The following is a 16,208-nucleotide window of genomic DNA, read 5'->3' as shown; positions in this document are numbered from 1 at the left end:
ACAGGATGAGGGAGCAGGGCCTCTGATCCCTGGTGGCTAGATGCACTGGCCACAGTCCCCATCCTTGAGGATCTGAGGTGACCTGAGCAGAGCTGTGGGTGGCCTAGGCTGTTGTGTGAAGTGAGCTCTGTGAATGAACAAGGGGGTCTCTGTCTTTCTGGCTGGAGCTTGGACAAACATCCACGCTTCAAGACGGGTGGGCCAGGGCCCAGGCAGCCCACTGCCTGCCCTCTGGAAGCAGGGTCACTGGTGGAAGCCAGCTGAGGCTTTCCGTGATTCTCAGACCCACCGTGCCCTCGGTGACCCAAGACCATGGTTCAGGAGAATCTGGGGCCAGGAGGTGTATCAGGGGCACTGTAAGCAATAGGAACCTGGACCTTAAGCAAAAATGGATTCAGAGGCTGAGTCACAGGAGTTGAGCCCACCCAGGAATGGAAGGTGAGTCTGAGCAGCCCCTGGGTCTTGGTGGCAGGCATTAACCAATCCTGTCAAGGGGCTGCCTCAACCCAGCACTCATCCACTTCCATCTCCCTCCCAAGCCTCAGAATCCTGGGAGAGGGGGTCTGATTGGCTGAACTTGGCTTGAGGAAGGCTGAGCACTTTGATAGCAGGTCCAGCCAGCCAGAGGGGAGGATGATGCTTCCAAAGAAAGGCCGCCCAAGAACGGGAGTCTCTGTCACCTGCTTTGGGACCTTTGCATCTCATGCACCGTTTTAGGTGGTGGGTTTGACTCCTCTCGGGGGTAGTTGTCGTGGGAACGTCAAGATCTAGGGAACCAGCATTGTGCGTGTGTGTCCTCTAGCCTCCTTCCGCCCCCACACAGGCACCTGCTAGGGGTCGGGCAGTGCTGACCTCAGTGTGCACCACCCAGAACTGGTCCCGGCTTTCAGGGAGCGCCTGGTGTGCGGGCCACCTAAGCATGCTATGTGGCACTTGTGTGTTGCCACTGTCTGTCTTGGGATCAGGGTGCTGGAAATTCTGAGAAGACTCCCCATAGATGTGAGCTTAAGCTGGACTTCACCAGAGCAGGAGAGGGGAGGGTCAAGACTGAGGGGACGGGGGTGCAGAGGTGCAGACGTGGGGACTGGAGGAGGGCAAGCAGGCATTGTGAAGCGGGTTGCCAAGAACAAGGGATCTGGACGTGGAAGGCAGGAAGCACTGAGGTTTTAAGCAAGGGGAGATTATTGTACCTGTTCTAGAACTCTGGAGGGGGCTGAAGTGGAGCGGGAGCCATGGGACTTGGGACGTGGATGCCATGGTTTCTTGCCGGGAGACTGAGGAGGAAGTAACCAGTAACACCTGACACCTGCCACGTGACCAGTCCCGTGCTTGGTTCTCACGGGAAGTCTCAGTCCCCCGGTGAGGTGAACCGCGCCCACATTTTGCAAAGAATCCCCAGGGAAGTGAAGGGTAGGTCACCTGGTGGAAGGCAGGGCAAGTTTCTAACACTTGGCAGTGCTTCAGGCAGCCTGGGGGGGGCCAGTTGGAGGGAAAGAGTTCAGTTTTGGAGTGTATGTCCCCATAAACAGCGGCCCCCGAGCCTTGTGAACCTGTGGCCCGTGACTGTACCTCCTGGGTGCCCTGTGCATCAGGAGCAGGGGCTCAACGCTGGAGGGCTGGCCCTGTGGGAGGGGAGTTACAGCTCATCCTCCCACACACACGGGCTTCATGCATGGTCAGTGGTTTGGGGCCCTAGTGAGTTTCCTGGTGGGAAAGAGGCCAGACATGTGCCCTGCACTGGGACTCCTGCATCAGCATCACCACCTGGGGCCTGGGAGCCTGCGTTTCCAATAACCTCCCCTCCCCCTGCCACACTGCAGAATTGTGAACCCCTGTGCTGGGCAGGTACCCTCTGAGGGCCCAGGAATGGGGGCACCTGGAGGAAAGGCACGAGACCCTGGGGGTACCAAGCGGCTGCCTTTGGGCTCTACAGGACCATGGCTGCTCCATCCTTAGACCAGCTGGTGGGGCCGCTGTCTACCTGTGGGGAGGAGGTGAGACAAGGGCAGGCACAGGGCAGGGTGTGCGGCCCCATGGGGATGAGCTGGGGCTCGGGAAGATGCCACTTGGGAGGCCTCGCTCCTGCAGCTCAAGCTCTAAGGGCCCATCAGTCCTCACCACCATCCCCAGCAAGAGCTGAGCAGCCGAGGCCCAGCAGTGGCATCTCCCAGGCCGGCAGAGGGAGCCCAAGTCTACCAGGCAGCATGCCGGGCCTTACGTCAGCCTGGCCTTGTCACCACCGCTGCTCCTGGGCAAGGTTCCATCATCAGACTAGGGAAGACCCTTCAGGAAGATACCAGAGGCAACCGCCCTGGGCAGATTCTAGGACAAGAGGCTGACAAGCCCCCCCTGGGTTCCTCCACATGGTACAGACAACCTGGGGCCCTGGCTCACTGGCTTGGCCGATCACAGTCCCTGTCCTGCAAATGTCACGATGCCCCTGCGCCACTGGAGAGCTTGTGGTTGCCTGGAATGACGTTCACTGAGGAGGCAGGAATCAATCACCCAGGCTGGGCTAGAGCCCTTACTAGAAGGCCCTGGTCAGCCTGCCAACAGGAACCACTGCTCCCCTAGGCCTGGCTTCAGAGGCGGGAGCCTGGGCTTGGTGCCACTGCTGCATCTCACACCACCAAGAGCGGGGAGGGTGAGTTCTGAGAACACCTAATCTAAACTACTCCCTTTAGAGACTCCTGGAATTGACCTGAAGCTCCAGGGTCACACGGCCCATAAACGGTACCTCCAGGCCTGGAAGCCCCAGGGTGCCACTGGCAGCTTTTCTGACAAGCTTCCCCTGGTTATCTCTGCTGCGTGATATTTAATAAAATGCACAAACACCAAGATGTCTGGCCTGTAGGCAGAGATTTTTAGAAACCTCTAGACACGCTCCATAAACCCCTTCTCTCTGAGCTTCCTTCAGGTTTGGGTCTCATAGGACTCAAAGACGAAAAGAACTGTATTGTTTTCCTTCCTGCCTGCCCCAGTTCAAGCCTCAGCCCTGGCACTGAACAAGATCTAACCTTAGAATTCCAGATGTTAGAAATGAAGAACTCTTCAAGGGTGCAATGGGAATAGAATACAACCAACCAGAAAACAAGAGACCCCAGGCGTTGTCCCAGTTTTGCTGCCTATGAGCTGTGTCACCATAGGCAAGTTGCTCCACCTCTCTGGGCTGGCTACTGAGGGCACTGGCTACAGGCTTGGTAACTCCTTTCCCCACTGCCCTTCTGAAACTGGGCAGAGCCCAACGAGTCATGGCCAGCCAAACACGGCTCAAAGTACCTAGCTCCTTCCCAAAAATCCTGACTCCTGGAACTTCCCCCTCTCCCAGCCACAACAAAATTAATGACCCTTTTTCCAGCTGCAGCCCAGCTGGAACTCAGTCTGGAGACTGTTAGCATATTTCAGAAATGCCCCAAATCATAAGGAAGTGATGTGTCCTTGGGCATATCCAGTCTCTGACAGTCCAAAGGGCAATGAACCAGTCAAGAAACAGAAGCTGCACTTCCTGTGTGTGGACCAGCCAGCACTCTGGGCAGTTCTGCAAAAAGAAAACCACTCATCTAAGCCTGATTCTATTATTCAAGGCACGGTGTTCACTGTTTTCTCAGAGGTTAACATTCTCTGAAATAAACTTCACAGTCAAGCTCTGAATGCCTGTTAGCAGTGGCTCTGCTTCTTTCTAGATGAACCCTACAACAGCTTCCCACAAACACACTTCTGTAACGTATTAACACTGGTAGAAATGTCAGCGTGCTGGAGGCAGAGCAGACCTGCAGTTTTCTGCCTCATCACTGTCAGCAGAGATCTCAAACTCTCATTTTGCATCAGAATTACCTGGAGTGCTCCTAAGCAGGATTCTTGGGCCCCAACCTCAGGAATCCAATAGGACTTTCTCTCAAAGTTCCCCTAGGTAGAGACACAACTATTAGCATCTTCCCAATTTCTGGAGTGAAAGTGGAGTGGGAGGAGATGTTTACATTCTGTTACATCCCTGTACACTGTCTGAAATCCCCCCATAGGCACCTCCCCCCGACACACGCGTGCAAATGCACACACACTTGCGTGGACTGGTGGTTATACAAGTCCTGCCACACGTCACGAGCTGAGACCACGGAAAAGACTTTCTCCTAAAACCCCTTGACCCAATACCTGGCTCTGTCTACATGGCTGATTCTTGAGTAGGTCAACCTTGGGCCCGCGACGCTTCTCAGGTGGCCTGTGAACGTACACAGTTATGAAATACACTGCTTTGCAGTAGAGAAAACAAATTCAAGGTGAAAGAATGACAAGCAGCTTATCAGTAAACCAGAAGCCAGCACTATTTTCTAGACAATTTTGAAAGAAGTATTTTGATTAAAGCATAAGCTTTTTTGCCTCCCAAATAAATCACAGAGCAGATAAAAGCCTGGCATTTAGATCAACATTTGGAATAGGAAAAAGATTCCCAACTTTTACACTGACTTCTTCATTCAATCAGAGGAGGAGGGAGCTGTGACCTTAACTCTAAGTGTCCAAAATACCCAAACCTCCTCCACGACTTAGCCCAGATGGAAGGCAAAATCCTTTATCCCCAATTCACACGTGAATAATTACACGAGAGATAAGTTAAAAACGCTTCCTTTATTACATAAAGCCAATACCGCTGCTTCTAAGTTCAACTGTTCGTGCATCTCTACAAAGTGTGATGCCTGTGATGTGAAAGACGATCACTTCCAAGTGTCGTCAGGTGGTGGCTTCCTGTGGGTGTCATCCGTCATACCTGCTCCCAATTTCACACACAGTCGACAAACCGCTCTAGGAAATTACGCTCTCCCAGGCCCCAGAGTAAACATAATGTTCTTCCGCACCTCATATTGCACCAGAAGCAACAAAGTTCTGAAGGAGACACAATTAAAGATATCACAGGTGTCCCAGCTTGTCAATACACTGATTTATCATTTTCATTAAAGTGTATCACAATGGAGCCCTAATTTGCATTATAATTAGTTGTTACAAGATACTGCACATTCTCCTGAGGACACACCACGATTTCCAAGATGCAGGGTCACTCTCAGAACAGTCTCCCACTAGCGAGTGGAGAGCTTGCTGCAGGAGCAGGGAGCTGCTCCCTGCTCCCACACTGCGTGCTGGAAACTGCTCTGCAAGGTCGGCGCGGACGAGAGGCGTACACCACAGCGCGGCAGTCTCCACGACACATCTGGTGAGTCAGGAGACTGCCTGACTTCAGCTTACCGTAGTTAGTATATTAGTGCTGTTCTGTGTTGTGAGCAGAAGTATTTTCCATTATTCAGTTTAGCTCAAGAGAGTATAAAGGATTTGGGCTAAAATTATAACCAGATTGTTACCAATTCTCTAAGCAAAAGAAACAAAGTAACTGCTGAGGTTAACAAGATGCAATAATTCTCTTCATGTGGCCTTGTACTGCTCTGTGAACTGCATTATTAAAAATCATTAGCTTAATCTTTACAAGCCAACTCATCAAAACAGGCATTTGGCCAATAAAAATTTAATTTCACATCAATAAAACTTTAGATTTTAGATTTATTTAGGGCCTTTTGCACATGTTTACAGAATGTTTACTCTAACAGGTGACAAGACAGTTCCCCCTCAGTGAGACCCTGGCCTAAACATATCTGCTTTACTTATATAGCAAGAGGATAACATTAAACATGGAAGCTTTCAATTTGTGGCACTGAATGACGATCTACACAGGGCATCCCTCAAAAGCTACAATTAAGGATCCACCTAGCTTTTCAGCAATACAAGCCCGGTTGAGGTCTTCTGGCCCATTTGCTTGACATTCGTGTTTTATGCCTAGGAAGGAAAAACAACAATCTTATTTAGAATTATGGCAGTAGCTTACCTATTTCCCCAAGATAAACTGCTTTAAAAGACTAGCTCTAATATGGATAGATAAGCTTGGTATACACAAACAACAGACTACTACATAGTAATGAGAATAAATAATCTGTAACTACATGCATCAAAATGAATGGCTTTCACGAACATAAGAAGCCAGACATAAAAGCATACATTCCAGATGATTCCATTTGTATAACACAAAATCAGCCAAAGACAGTTTATTAGAAGCCAGGGTATTGGTTACCCTGTGGGGGAAGGAGTAAGAGGAAGCGGTGTGACTGAAGGGGGCACGACTGAGACTTCTGGGGTGCTGGTCACAAACGCAAGAAACAACCATTATGTTCGGTTTGTGAAAATTCATTGAGTTCTACAATAACTTATGATTTATGCTTTTCTCTAGATACCTTGTACTTCAATAAAAAGTTACAAAGCAGGTCTAGTAGTCATTTTTCTTGGTTTTTAAAGTAGAAGTAAAAATATGAATTCAATGTTTTGATTGCACAGCTGATTTATTCAACTGTATTGAAGAGTAAGAATATTTACAAATGGTATTGCTTTTGCTCTAGAAAACAGTTAGCTCTCCACTGATACTATACTATACACTTAAGAAATCTATCACAATGAAAACTACATAAAATGTTTTACTGACTGCTTTCTCAGAATTACATCACCACACTGCAGAATAAGCTCAATTACAGAATTATATACAGTGGCTTCTCTGTAAACAGCTGTTACCTTTTAAACAGCTGCACTGTTTCTGATTTTCCATAATTTTAAGACCATTTCTTGAGCTGCTGAAAGCACAGCAGGTCAGCTTTTAGGCCACTGAGGACTGATTAGAGAAAGCCAGTGCAAGTTTCACTAGGAAAAAAGGCAACAAGGTGACGGTCTTGAATATCACCAGATCAAGTCTACGTAGCAATTCCCTTTACTGAAAGCCAACGCAGAATAAGGATGATAAGAAATCCACTCTGAATCTTCTTCAATTGCATTGGGGAAGTGTGAAGCTAAGGAGTCATGTTAAAACATGTTAACCAACTGGTGAACACAATTCTGGGGAACGGCCCAACATGACATCAAACACATGTAGAACCTGACAAGGCCTGAACTATGCAGCAGCAGGTTTCAGGAAAGGAAGCAAGAATTTTGTTTTCTTGTAAAACAAGCTAGGGCAAACCTGTTCAACTACAAGAATATAAAAATCAGTCACAGTAAAACAAACAGAAAATGAAAGCCACACTGGGCCAAGCCCTTGTGACCTTGGCTCGCCCAGCTGTTTGGAGCTAGCCATGGCAGGAAGGTAGTGGGGCAACCTCTGAGACTGAGCTCCCACGATCCAGACCAAGCCTCCCCCTCTACAGCTGAGAGAATCAAGGCCCAAGGAGGTTAAGCAGTTGGGCCAAAGACACACAGCAGTTAGACGAGAAGCTTAGCCCTCCGTGCAGGCCTTTGGGCACGTGCCCCATGCTCTTTCCATCATACCAACATTGCCTCCTTGCTGGAGACAGTAAGTATGGTCAGGCCATCTCAGCAGGATCCCAATCACCTAGTGGCAAGTCAAACATAACTGGCCAGCTCAAGGAGTGAGGGTACTTTCCTTTCGACACATATGACTCAATTACCTAAAATCATACCATTCCAAAGTAAAGCTAGAGATAAGAGTATCCCTTCTCATTTATGAACATTTCCTTTTTGCAATTCTGTTATATCAACTACATTCAAAGGCAACAGCAAATTTATTATTTAATATGACCAGTGTAAACCAATTCGTCTCCACCTGCTATGTGAGAAACTTGGCAGCATCTCAAACTATTTAAAATGAGCCTGAATGAGTGATATGCTCACAATGTGGGGAAAACAGGGTTATTAAACATGGGCAATTCAGACCCAGAGTGACCAGCACAAGGCGGAAGACACGCTGAAAGCCAGGTTCAACCTTCCGGGTTTTTTCTCGAAACACACAGTGCTTCCCTTCTTTATGGCCAAGGCTCTCCGAAGAAAATAAGGTGCTTCTCAGAAAAGATGTGGCCTCCATTCCAGGGGCTCATCACACCTCTAAATGTTTGGGAGTAAATCTAGACCATACCTTGAAATTTCTTTTTGATTGCATCCTTGGAGCTCGCATAGATCATTTTACTTTTCAGAGGTGCTAATTCTGGTGCCCTGGATAGAGATGGCAAAAACAAAAAAAACTGATTCACAGAAAGCACAATTTACATTGTGTTAAACATTTGCATCAGTGATGGGGGAGGGCCCTCAGAATCTCCTGAGTTTTTCTAACTACAGAATTTTTTTTATTGCCCACTCCTCCTTGGAGAGAAACTATTATGGATGGGCAAACACAGAATCGCTCAGCCTGACCAAGGTGAAAAAAAAGTAGAACCACTCATTAAAGATCAGATTATCCAACAATGAATAATTCACTGTATTATCCAATTCATTTTCTTTAAAATTTTTTTTCCATTTTTATCAATAAAAGGCTTGAGTTCAGGCTAATAAGTTTTTTTTTTTTTTTTTTTGGTGAGGAAGATCAGCCCTGAGCTAATATCTGTTGCCAATTCTCCTCTTTTTGCTGAGAAAGACTGGCCCTTGACTAACATCTGTACCCATCTTCCTCTACTTTATATGGGACGCCGCCACAGCATGGCTTGACAAGTGGTGCATGGGTCTGTGCCTGAGATCCGAACCTGTGAACCCCGGGCCACCCAAGTGGAGCATGTGAACTTAACCACTACACCACTGGGCCAGCCCAATAACCATTTTTATACAAGGCTTTTTTTAACACTTTCTAGTTGGAAAAAAGTTTCAACATACAGAAAAATATAGAGAATAATCTGTAAATCAAGTATTTGCCACCTGGAATTAAGAAACGTTAGCAATTTTAGCATTTTTGCTTCAGATTATTTTCTAAAAAAGAATATATTACAAAATAAAAGTCCCCTTTTTACCCACCCCCAGTCCCTTCATTTACATCTATCCAATAGCAAATTCTGAGCACATGAGTACTTGTTTTCCATCTTAGTCTAACATTATAAAACACGTCACAAGCTTTTCTTTTTTTTTAAGCTTAATGGCATTTCAGCAATAATTATGTCTCAATTTACAATATTACTATTATCTTGTATTTACAAAATTTTTAGTGGCTCCCTCCTCTTGAATGAATACTGGAAGCATAGCATATGCTTCACCACTTTCTTCATCAGCAATATTGAAAAATAACAGAAATATTAACAATAAACAGACAAATCTCTTCCTTCTCAAACTGCTCATCTATGAATGCATTATTTACCACTATACTGCCAAACCCAGGCCCGCCTCCCCACTCCACACTACCCAGGTACCAAAGGGTAAATGGAGTGTAGTTAAACCCTTTTAAGCACTTAATGATTCCTTTTAGCTGCCATACATCCAGGACATGCAATAGTCATCAACACCACGGGGTGGCATGAACCTCACCTAGCCCACTCCTCCCACAAGGGGCATGGATTCTGTTCTTGGGAACCAGGAAAAAGACAGTCCCTATGTCTCTCAGATGTTTATTCCTCCCAATTCTAAGGTCTAGGAGGGGAGACAAAGCCGCGACAATAACCTGAGGTGTGCAGATGCCTGCCCTGCAGAGTGAAGTGGGTACTTTTGCAAAATAGGCCAGGGACAGGCAGCGCAGTAGCTGCTCTGACTTGACTCTAACCAGATATTTAAAACACTTTAAGTAAGAGCCCTTCCCTGTGCCCTAAACAGAGCCTGTTAAGGACAACTCCTATAACAAGGTTTTACCTTTTCTTAAAAAAAATAATAGTGCAAAATAAAACACTGCACTAACACTGCATTTCCTTTCCTTCTTTCTACTTTTACTTTCCAAACGTTCTTTAATAAGGATGTATCATTTGCACAGTAAGCTGCCCCAATACATGCCCTCCTGACCTCGTATTTGCATTCCTCACAGCATCGTGGTTTAATCAAGTGCAACAAAAGCTTGCAGAAATGGAACTGAGGTGTGGTCTAGAGTTACATTCCTTTGAACCAGAATTCTTTTGACTTCCTAGCCCCACATCTCAAAGCTGTTGGTGGCACACAGCTAAAAGCTAAGCCCCTCCTTACCTTGCCCTGGCTCAGGTCAAAGTATCAAGAGGACTCTCACTCCCCCAAAATCAGAGGCTGTTACCAATTCCCCCTCCCCTTAGAAGCTAGAGAATATTCTCACTACGTAAGAATTCCATATCAAGGAATATAGTATAATACAATCAAATGAGGGAATGAGGTGTGACTTTTAACTCAAGCTTAATCTCAAATATTAACTTACTTGAAAAGACCAGAATAACTAATTTATACAGCCTTTCAAGAAAAAGGCCATCTAAATCACTTTACGGCACTTTTCACCATTTAGAGCAATGCTGTCCAATAGAGCTTTCTGCCACGATGGAAAGAAATGTTCTACATCTGTATTACATGATAAGCTAGCCACTAATCAGGTAGCCACTAATCACATGTGGTTACTGAGCATTTAAAATGTAGTAATTCAACTAAGAAACTAAATTTTAAATTTTATTTAATTGTTTTAGTAGCCACAAGTGGCCAGTGGCTACCCTACTGGACAGTGTGAACGTAGAACATATTACAGTTGAGGGAATGATAGTACCAACTTCAAAAGTAGCAAACCACAGAGGCACAAGTAAAGGACGGGTGTTTAAAAGGAGGCGGGGTTCCTGGCGTGGCATGTAGGAGAACTTTGGTAAGGTAAACTTTCTTCTCAGTATTGTAGGAAGAATTTTTAGAGAAATTTTGGCTTCTAAGGAGTGAGTTCAGAGGATACACAGAAATCTACCTCCTGCCTCTTCTCCCATCAAAAATTAACTACTGAAAGTGATGTTCTTCCAAGCAGACAAAGAGTGGTTAAAATTTCGTTTTGGTCCCACAAACATGAGTCCAGCTAAGATCTTATTAAACTCTGTAAATAAAAATTAAATGACAATGATTGCAGATAGTTTGATTGAAAATTACTTTGGTCCCAGGAACTGGTTCTCCCAGTGCTAAGCTAACAAGAGATTAACTCTTGAGTTTTACAGAGGCTCAACACTTCTAATGATGCTTACCACAAGAAAAACATCAACTCCTCTTTTCTGGATTCCTTGGTTTCAAAGCTTGCATCATACAAAGCATAGCGACAATCTTTTTCAGGAAGCATTCCCACAAAATGCTTGAAAGGATCAGTTATGGTTACACCAACATCTCCAACCAAGATCTCTTTGCCTTCTTCTACAATGATGCACTTTTTGTCTGCACTGAGACAAAAAATAACAGCCTTCTTTCTTTTCTTGATTTCTTCTGGTGTGGAGCACTTCCGAACTTTCATGTCATAAAATATGCGACATACTTCATCAGCAACTTGCACTCCTGAGGCCTATAATGAGGAAAAAAATCAGAAAGAGGCTTACAACTTTTATTGTCCAAATATAAAATACTATGTTGTAACTTTTGGCTATAGACTAGCATACACTTAAAATTTTTAAGGCATACTTATCCAGTAGGAAAACTAGAAAATCTGAGCTGCGATCACTAATTTCAGTCACTGAACTTTTTAAAAGATTACATACATAAGCCATTCATCACTATTATGTGGGAGTAAGGAAAGCTATACAGCCCCTCCTACCCTAAAACCTGGAAAAGAAGTGCTTCCTGAGGTGCTGGATTATCTTCTTCTTATAGAAAGGTTCTTCAGAGCCCTAAGTGGGGGGTACAGTCATCTCCCCAGTTAACGGGGTATTAATAATACCCAATATTCTTTTCATAATGCATTACAGATGGTCAGAGTGGCAGAGTTGGGAAAATTCCATTCCTACAGCATCTCTTTCTCTAATAAAAGAAGAATTAAAAGTTCTTTGTAGGCCGGCCCCGTTGCTTAGCAGTTAAGTGCGCTCGCTCCGCTACTGGTGGCCCGGGTTCAGATCCCGGGCGCGCACTGACACACGGCTTCTCCAGCCATGCTGAGGCCGCGTCCCACATACAGCAACTAGAAGGATGTGCAACTACGACATACAACTATCTACTGGGGCTTTGGGGGAAAAAAAGGAGGAGGATTGGCAATAGATGTTAGCTCAGGGCCCGTCTTCCTCAGCAAAAAGAGGAGGATTAGCATGGATGTTAGCTCAGGGCTGATCTTCCTCACAAAAAAATTAAAATAAAATAAATAAAATAATAAAAAAATAAAATTAAAATATTAAAATAAAATTTAAAAAAATAAAATAAGATAAATAAAAAAAAAAAGTTTTTTGTTTTGGGAGCCGGCCCCATGGCGTAGCAGTTAAGTGCACACGCTCCGCTTTGGCAGCCCAGGGTTCACAGGTTCAGATCCTGGGCGCGCACTGATGCATCGCTTGTCAGGCCATGCTGTGGCGGCCTTCCATATAAAGTAGAGGAAGATGGGCACAGATGTCAGCCCAGGGCCAGTCTTCCTCAGCAAAAAGAGGAGGATTGGCAGATGTTAGCTCAGGGCTGATCTTCCTCACACACACATAAAAAAGTACTCTTCTTAAACCTTCTTTTACTGCTTTAGGAGTAGTATTGTTCTTATCTTCACAGTTCATCTATGTTAAGCAAGTTAAGAACCTTCATTTTGCTTTTTTTGAACAGAGATGAATAAAATTTTCAAAGTAACAAAAATTAATGAAGAACTAGAAACAGACTCCAATTCGCCCAACTCCCTAGTCCATAATGTTGATCTCTAAGTCACATTTGAATAACCCATGTTTAAAAACACGAAGCCAACATCTGAAGCCTTATATCCAACCCATCAGTATTTGAATGTATCTGTCAATATCTAAGTGAAGCATCTCACACGACACTTTAAAATCTGACTTGGAAATTAATCAAATTAATCATGTATCAGTAATTGAAAATAGAAAGTAAATGTGTATTCTGCAATTATAATGCAACTAATCTCAGCCAAATCTAGCTGTAACTTACAGGCACCTTAAAAGCCTCAGTAAGGAGGGGTTTGGGCTATTACCAGAAATGAGGTCTGTGGAGGTTTCTGATGAGAGGAAAACTAAAGACACTCTGCTTGAGGAAATAAATACTGAAAACTGTGAAGGAGAAACTGGCAAAGACACTGGAAGCAGGAAGACCACTTTTGAGGCAATTACAAATATTCAGAGGAGAATAAAGCTCCGATCTACAGCAGTGGGGTTGAAAACAAAAAACAAATCCAAGGACATTTCAAAGTCAAACCAATATAGCTGAACGACACATGAACGGGTAGCAGCAAAGAAGACCTAGGATTCTCTAGACTGGCGACTAGCAAGACTGTGACGTATAACAGAGGCGGGAGGATGGGTACAGCTGACATGTTAATTTCGCAGGATGTGCACAACATCCAGGTAGAGATGATCAGTCAGCAACTGGAAATATGAGCACGGATCTAACAGGAAGGCTGCACCTGTAAGATATTTTGGACTACAGTCGATACCATGGAGCTATCAACATTAAGTAGCAAAAGAGAAGTCAAGTGGACTAAGAAGAAATGATCAGAAAGCTAAGAAGAAAAAGCAAGAAGGGAGAAAAAAGCATCCTAGAAGCCAAGGGAGAGTATTTTGAGGGGGAGGTCATCAATACTAAAAACGTCAAAGTTTCAGAATGACTGAAAACAGATCAGTGGGCTTGGCAACCGGGCCTCTGAGCATTTCAGAAGACTGAGGAAGGCGGCAAACGTCCAGGACAATGGGCTGAGGATCCACAGGGAATTGAGGAGGTGAAGACAGAAAACACAGACGGTTAATGGCGAAGGGAAAACGGAAGATTGAGTGCTAACTTCAGGGACACTGTCCTATGACTGGAGAAATTTGACCACGCTAAAAGGTTAGGAGCTTGAAGGAACAAGAGAAGGAAATCCAAAACACTAAAGAAAAACAAAACTAATATTGAGTACTCACTATCGTCAGACACTTTTAAATCACAAAAATTCTATGAGATAGCTACTATTATTATTTGCATTTTACAGATGGGGAAATTGAGGCATAAAAAGATTAAGTAGCTTGGCCAGGGTCACTCAGAAACTGGTGGTAGAACTGAGATTTGAACCCAGGAGATCTGGCTCCAGAGGATACTCTAAACACTCATAATTAAGAGTCAGAACGCTAAAGAGACCAGACACGATGGGGCAGTTAGTTTTAGAAAAGGATATACATTTTTTCCTCTAAAATAGGAAGAGGACGGGTAACAGTTTAGAGGAGAAAGTAAGAAACTGCTAAAAACTGTGCTTGAAAGGCTCCATTTTCTCTATGAAACATAAGCCAGGAGTAGGGCAGGGGTTTGAGGGCATATGAGATAAAGATTCAGAATCACCTAAAGACAAGCAAAAGGGCTCTGAGGACCACTAAAGATTCAGCTGCGGTCAGAGAGGTAGAGCAATTTGGCAGAAAGCAGATGCTGATGGCAGTGCAGGTGCAAAGGAAGGACTCTGCATTCTCCCTAGCAGACTTTATCCAAGCTCGAGGTTTCAGTCATCTAATCCAAATGACTCATACATTGTTCAGACTTCTGCTTTTCTGAGTTCCCAGCCTTTAGACCCAATTTCCTATCTAACATCTCCAGCTGGATGTGGCAAAGGGATCTGACACTCAGCATGTCCAAAGTCCCCTTCTAGTCAGCCTTCCTTTCTCAGTACACATCACCATCCTAGTTACACAAGCCCCAAACCTAAGAGACATCCTCAATAATTCCTTCTCCCTCACCTCACTTAGCTCTTTGGATTTTCATATTTTGTTCTTCCAAGATATTCATTTCTCTCCATCTCTGCTGCCATTCTCCCAGCCCAAGCTACCACTGCCTCTTATCTGAACTGTTACGATAACCTCCCAAGTTGTTGTAGGGGAGGGAGATCAGGATATGTGTGCACCACACCGTTTCCTCTTCCTGGGCACACAGGAAGACTACATTCTCCAGCCTTCCTTGCAAGTTCAGTTGGGACCATATGACAGTTCTGCTCAGCAAGAGTTGGGCACAGTGATATAAACCATTTCCAGGTCCAGCTCTTTAAAAGTGATCTTCAAACCCTGTCTTCCCCTGCCAAGACGACCCTGGTGGACACACTTCAAGATAGAGGAGGGCTGCCCAACCCCGCTGGACTCTGCATGATAAAGATAAATCTTTACTATGTTAGGCCACTGAGATTTGGGGTTTAATTTGTTACCGCAGTTGTTCAAATACAACAGACAGGCCATGCCCGGTGCTGATCCCCTCCACTCTCCAAGTCATTCTCCACATTGCAGCCAGGGATCTGAAACACAAATCTGACCTCCGTGCTTGAAACACTTCAACGGCTTTCCACTGATCTGAGGGTAAAAACAGTAACAATGCTTTAACATGTGTGATCTGGCCCTGTCTACCACTCCAGCCTTATCTTACCCTGCACACGCTCTGCAGTCTCACTATTCTCGCCTTCTTTCAGTCATTTGTATTTGCCATGCTCCCTCTCACCTCAGGGCCTTTGCTCATACTGTACACCCTGCCTAGCCAGCATTTCTCTACCCTTCTTTGCCTAATTCACTCTTCAGGTCTCAGATCAATTCTCACTTTGCAAAAAAGTTGTCTGGGTCAAAACCACTATCACATGCTTGCAAGAGATCATGTATCTACCCTAAAGCACTTACCAAGTTTTAATGTTCTGTCTTTAAGATTATTTAATGACTGTCTCCCCAAGTAGGATGTAAGTTCCTTAAGACTGTAAGCTCCTTAAGACTGTGTCCATCTTGTTCACTATTGTGTTCCTCTGAGGAAATCACAGATGAGTCAGAGCCCCCAAGGAAGTTTACGTGACTAATGGAGAAGATAAAGACAGCATATACAAAGCTTCAACACTCCGTAAAACTGTCATTATTCCTTGATAAACTCCAATGGAAGGGAGTTTACAGAAGGCAGGGTTTAAACTGGGAGGGAGGAGGGACGCAGGCAGGTATGGAATGTTTCACACGTGAAGTAAGCTGACTTTAAAGCACTCCAAAATAAGGGGACTGAAAGAAGGATGAAAAGACAGTTCCTGACAGAGAACTCAGCACATACATTATGAGAAGAGGATAAGGGAGAAGGAAATTGAGACACGGATTGGGTACAAGTGGAAGAGGCCACAAACGGCAGGTTCAGGAGTTTGGAGACACTAGATATTTTTAAAAAGAAAAGTAAGGTGACCAGCTAAAGGCTAATTCAGTAAGCAAGTTAAGATGTTCACTAGGGGTGAGAGCAGTAGGAAGAGGCGGGCTGGGGCCGATGCTGTATAGGCACAAACAGTTGTACGTGACAACCACTGCTGGGAGAAGGAAGGTGGAAAGGAAGGAGTCAGGAAACAGTGTCTAGAG

The 16,208-nt window shown here is 44.9% G+C and overlaps 1 protein-coding gene across 1 annotated transcript in view; it reads right to left on the bottom strand.

Annotated features, from left to right (window-relative positions):
• Nucleotides 1-4,601: 4,601 nt before the first annotated feature.
• The window catches only part of DSTN (destrin, actin depolymerizing factor), a 34,296-nt gene continuing 22,689 nt past the window's right edge, over nt 4,602-16,208 (bottom strand). The window contains exons 2-4 of the mRNA XM_014790066.2: nt 10,953-11,260; nt 7,949-8,025; nt 4,602-5,814 (exon numbers count right to left, since the gene is read on the bottom strand). Coding sequence (XP_014645552.2) covers nt 5,705-5,814; nt 7,949-8,025; nt 10,953-11,260 — 495 coding nt within the window. The 3' untranslated portion in view covers nt 4,602-5,704. The remainder of the gene's footprint in view (nt 5,815-7,948; nt 8,026-10,952; nt 11,261-16,208) is intronic.

Source organism: Ceratotherium simum, chromosome 21, assembly GCF_057802395.1.
Source record: "Ceratotherium simum simum isolate JZ-2026a chromosome 21, ASM5780239v1, whole genome shotgun sequence".
Lineage (NCBI taxonomy): Eukaryota > Metazoa > Chordata > Mammalia > Perissodactyla > Rhinocerotidae > Ceratotherium > Ceratotherium simum.
Note: the sequence above shows the minus strand (reverse complement) of the source record. Positions and strands in the feature narration are given on the sequence as shown.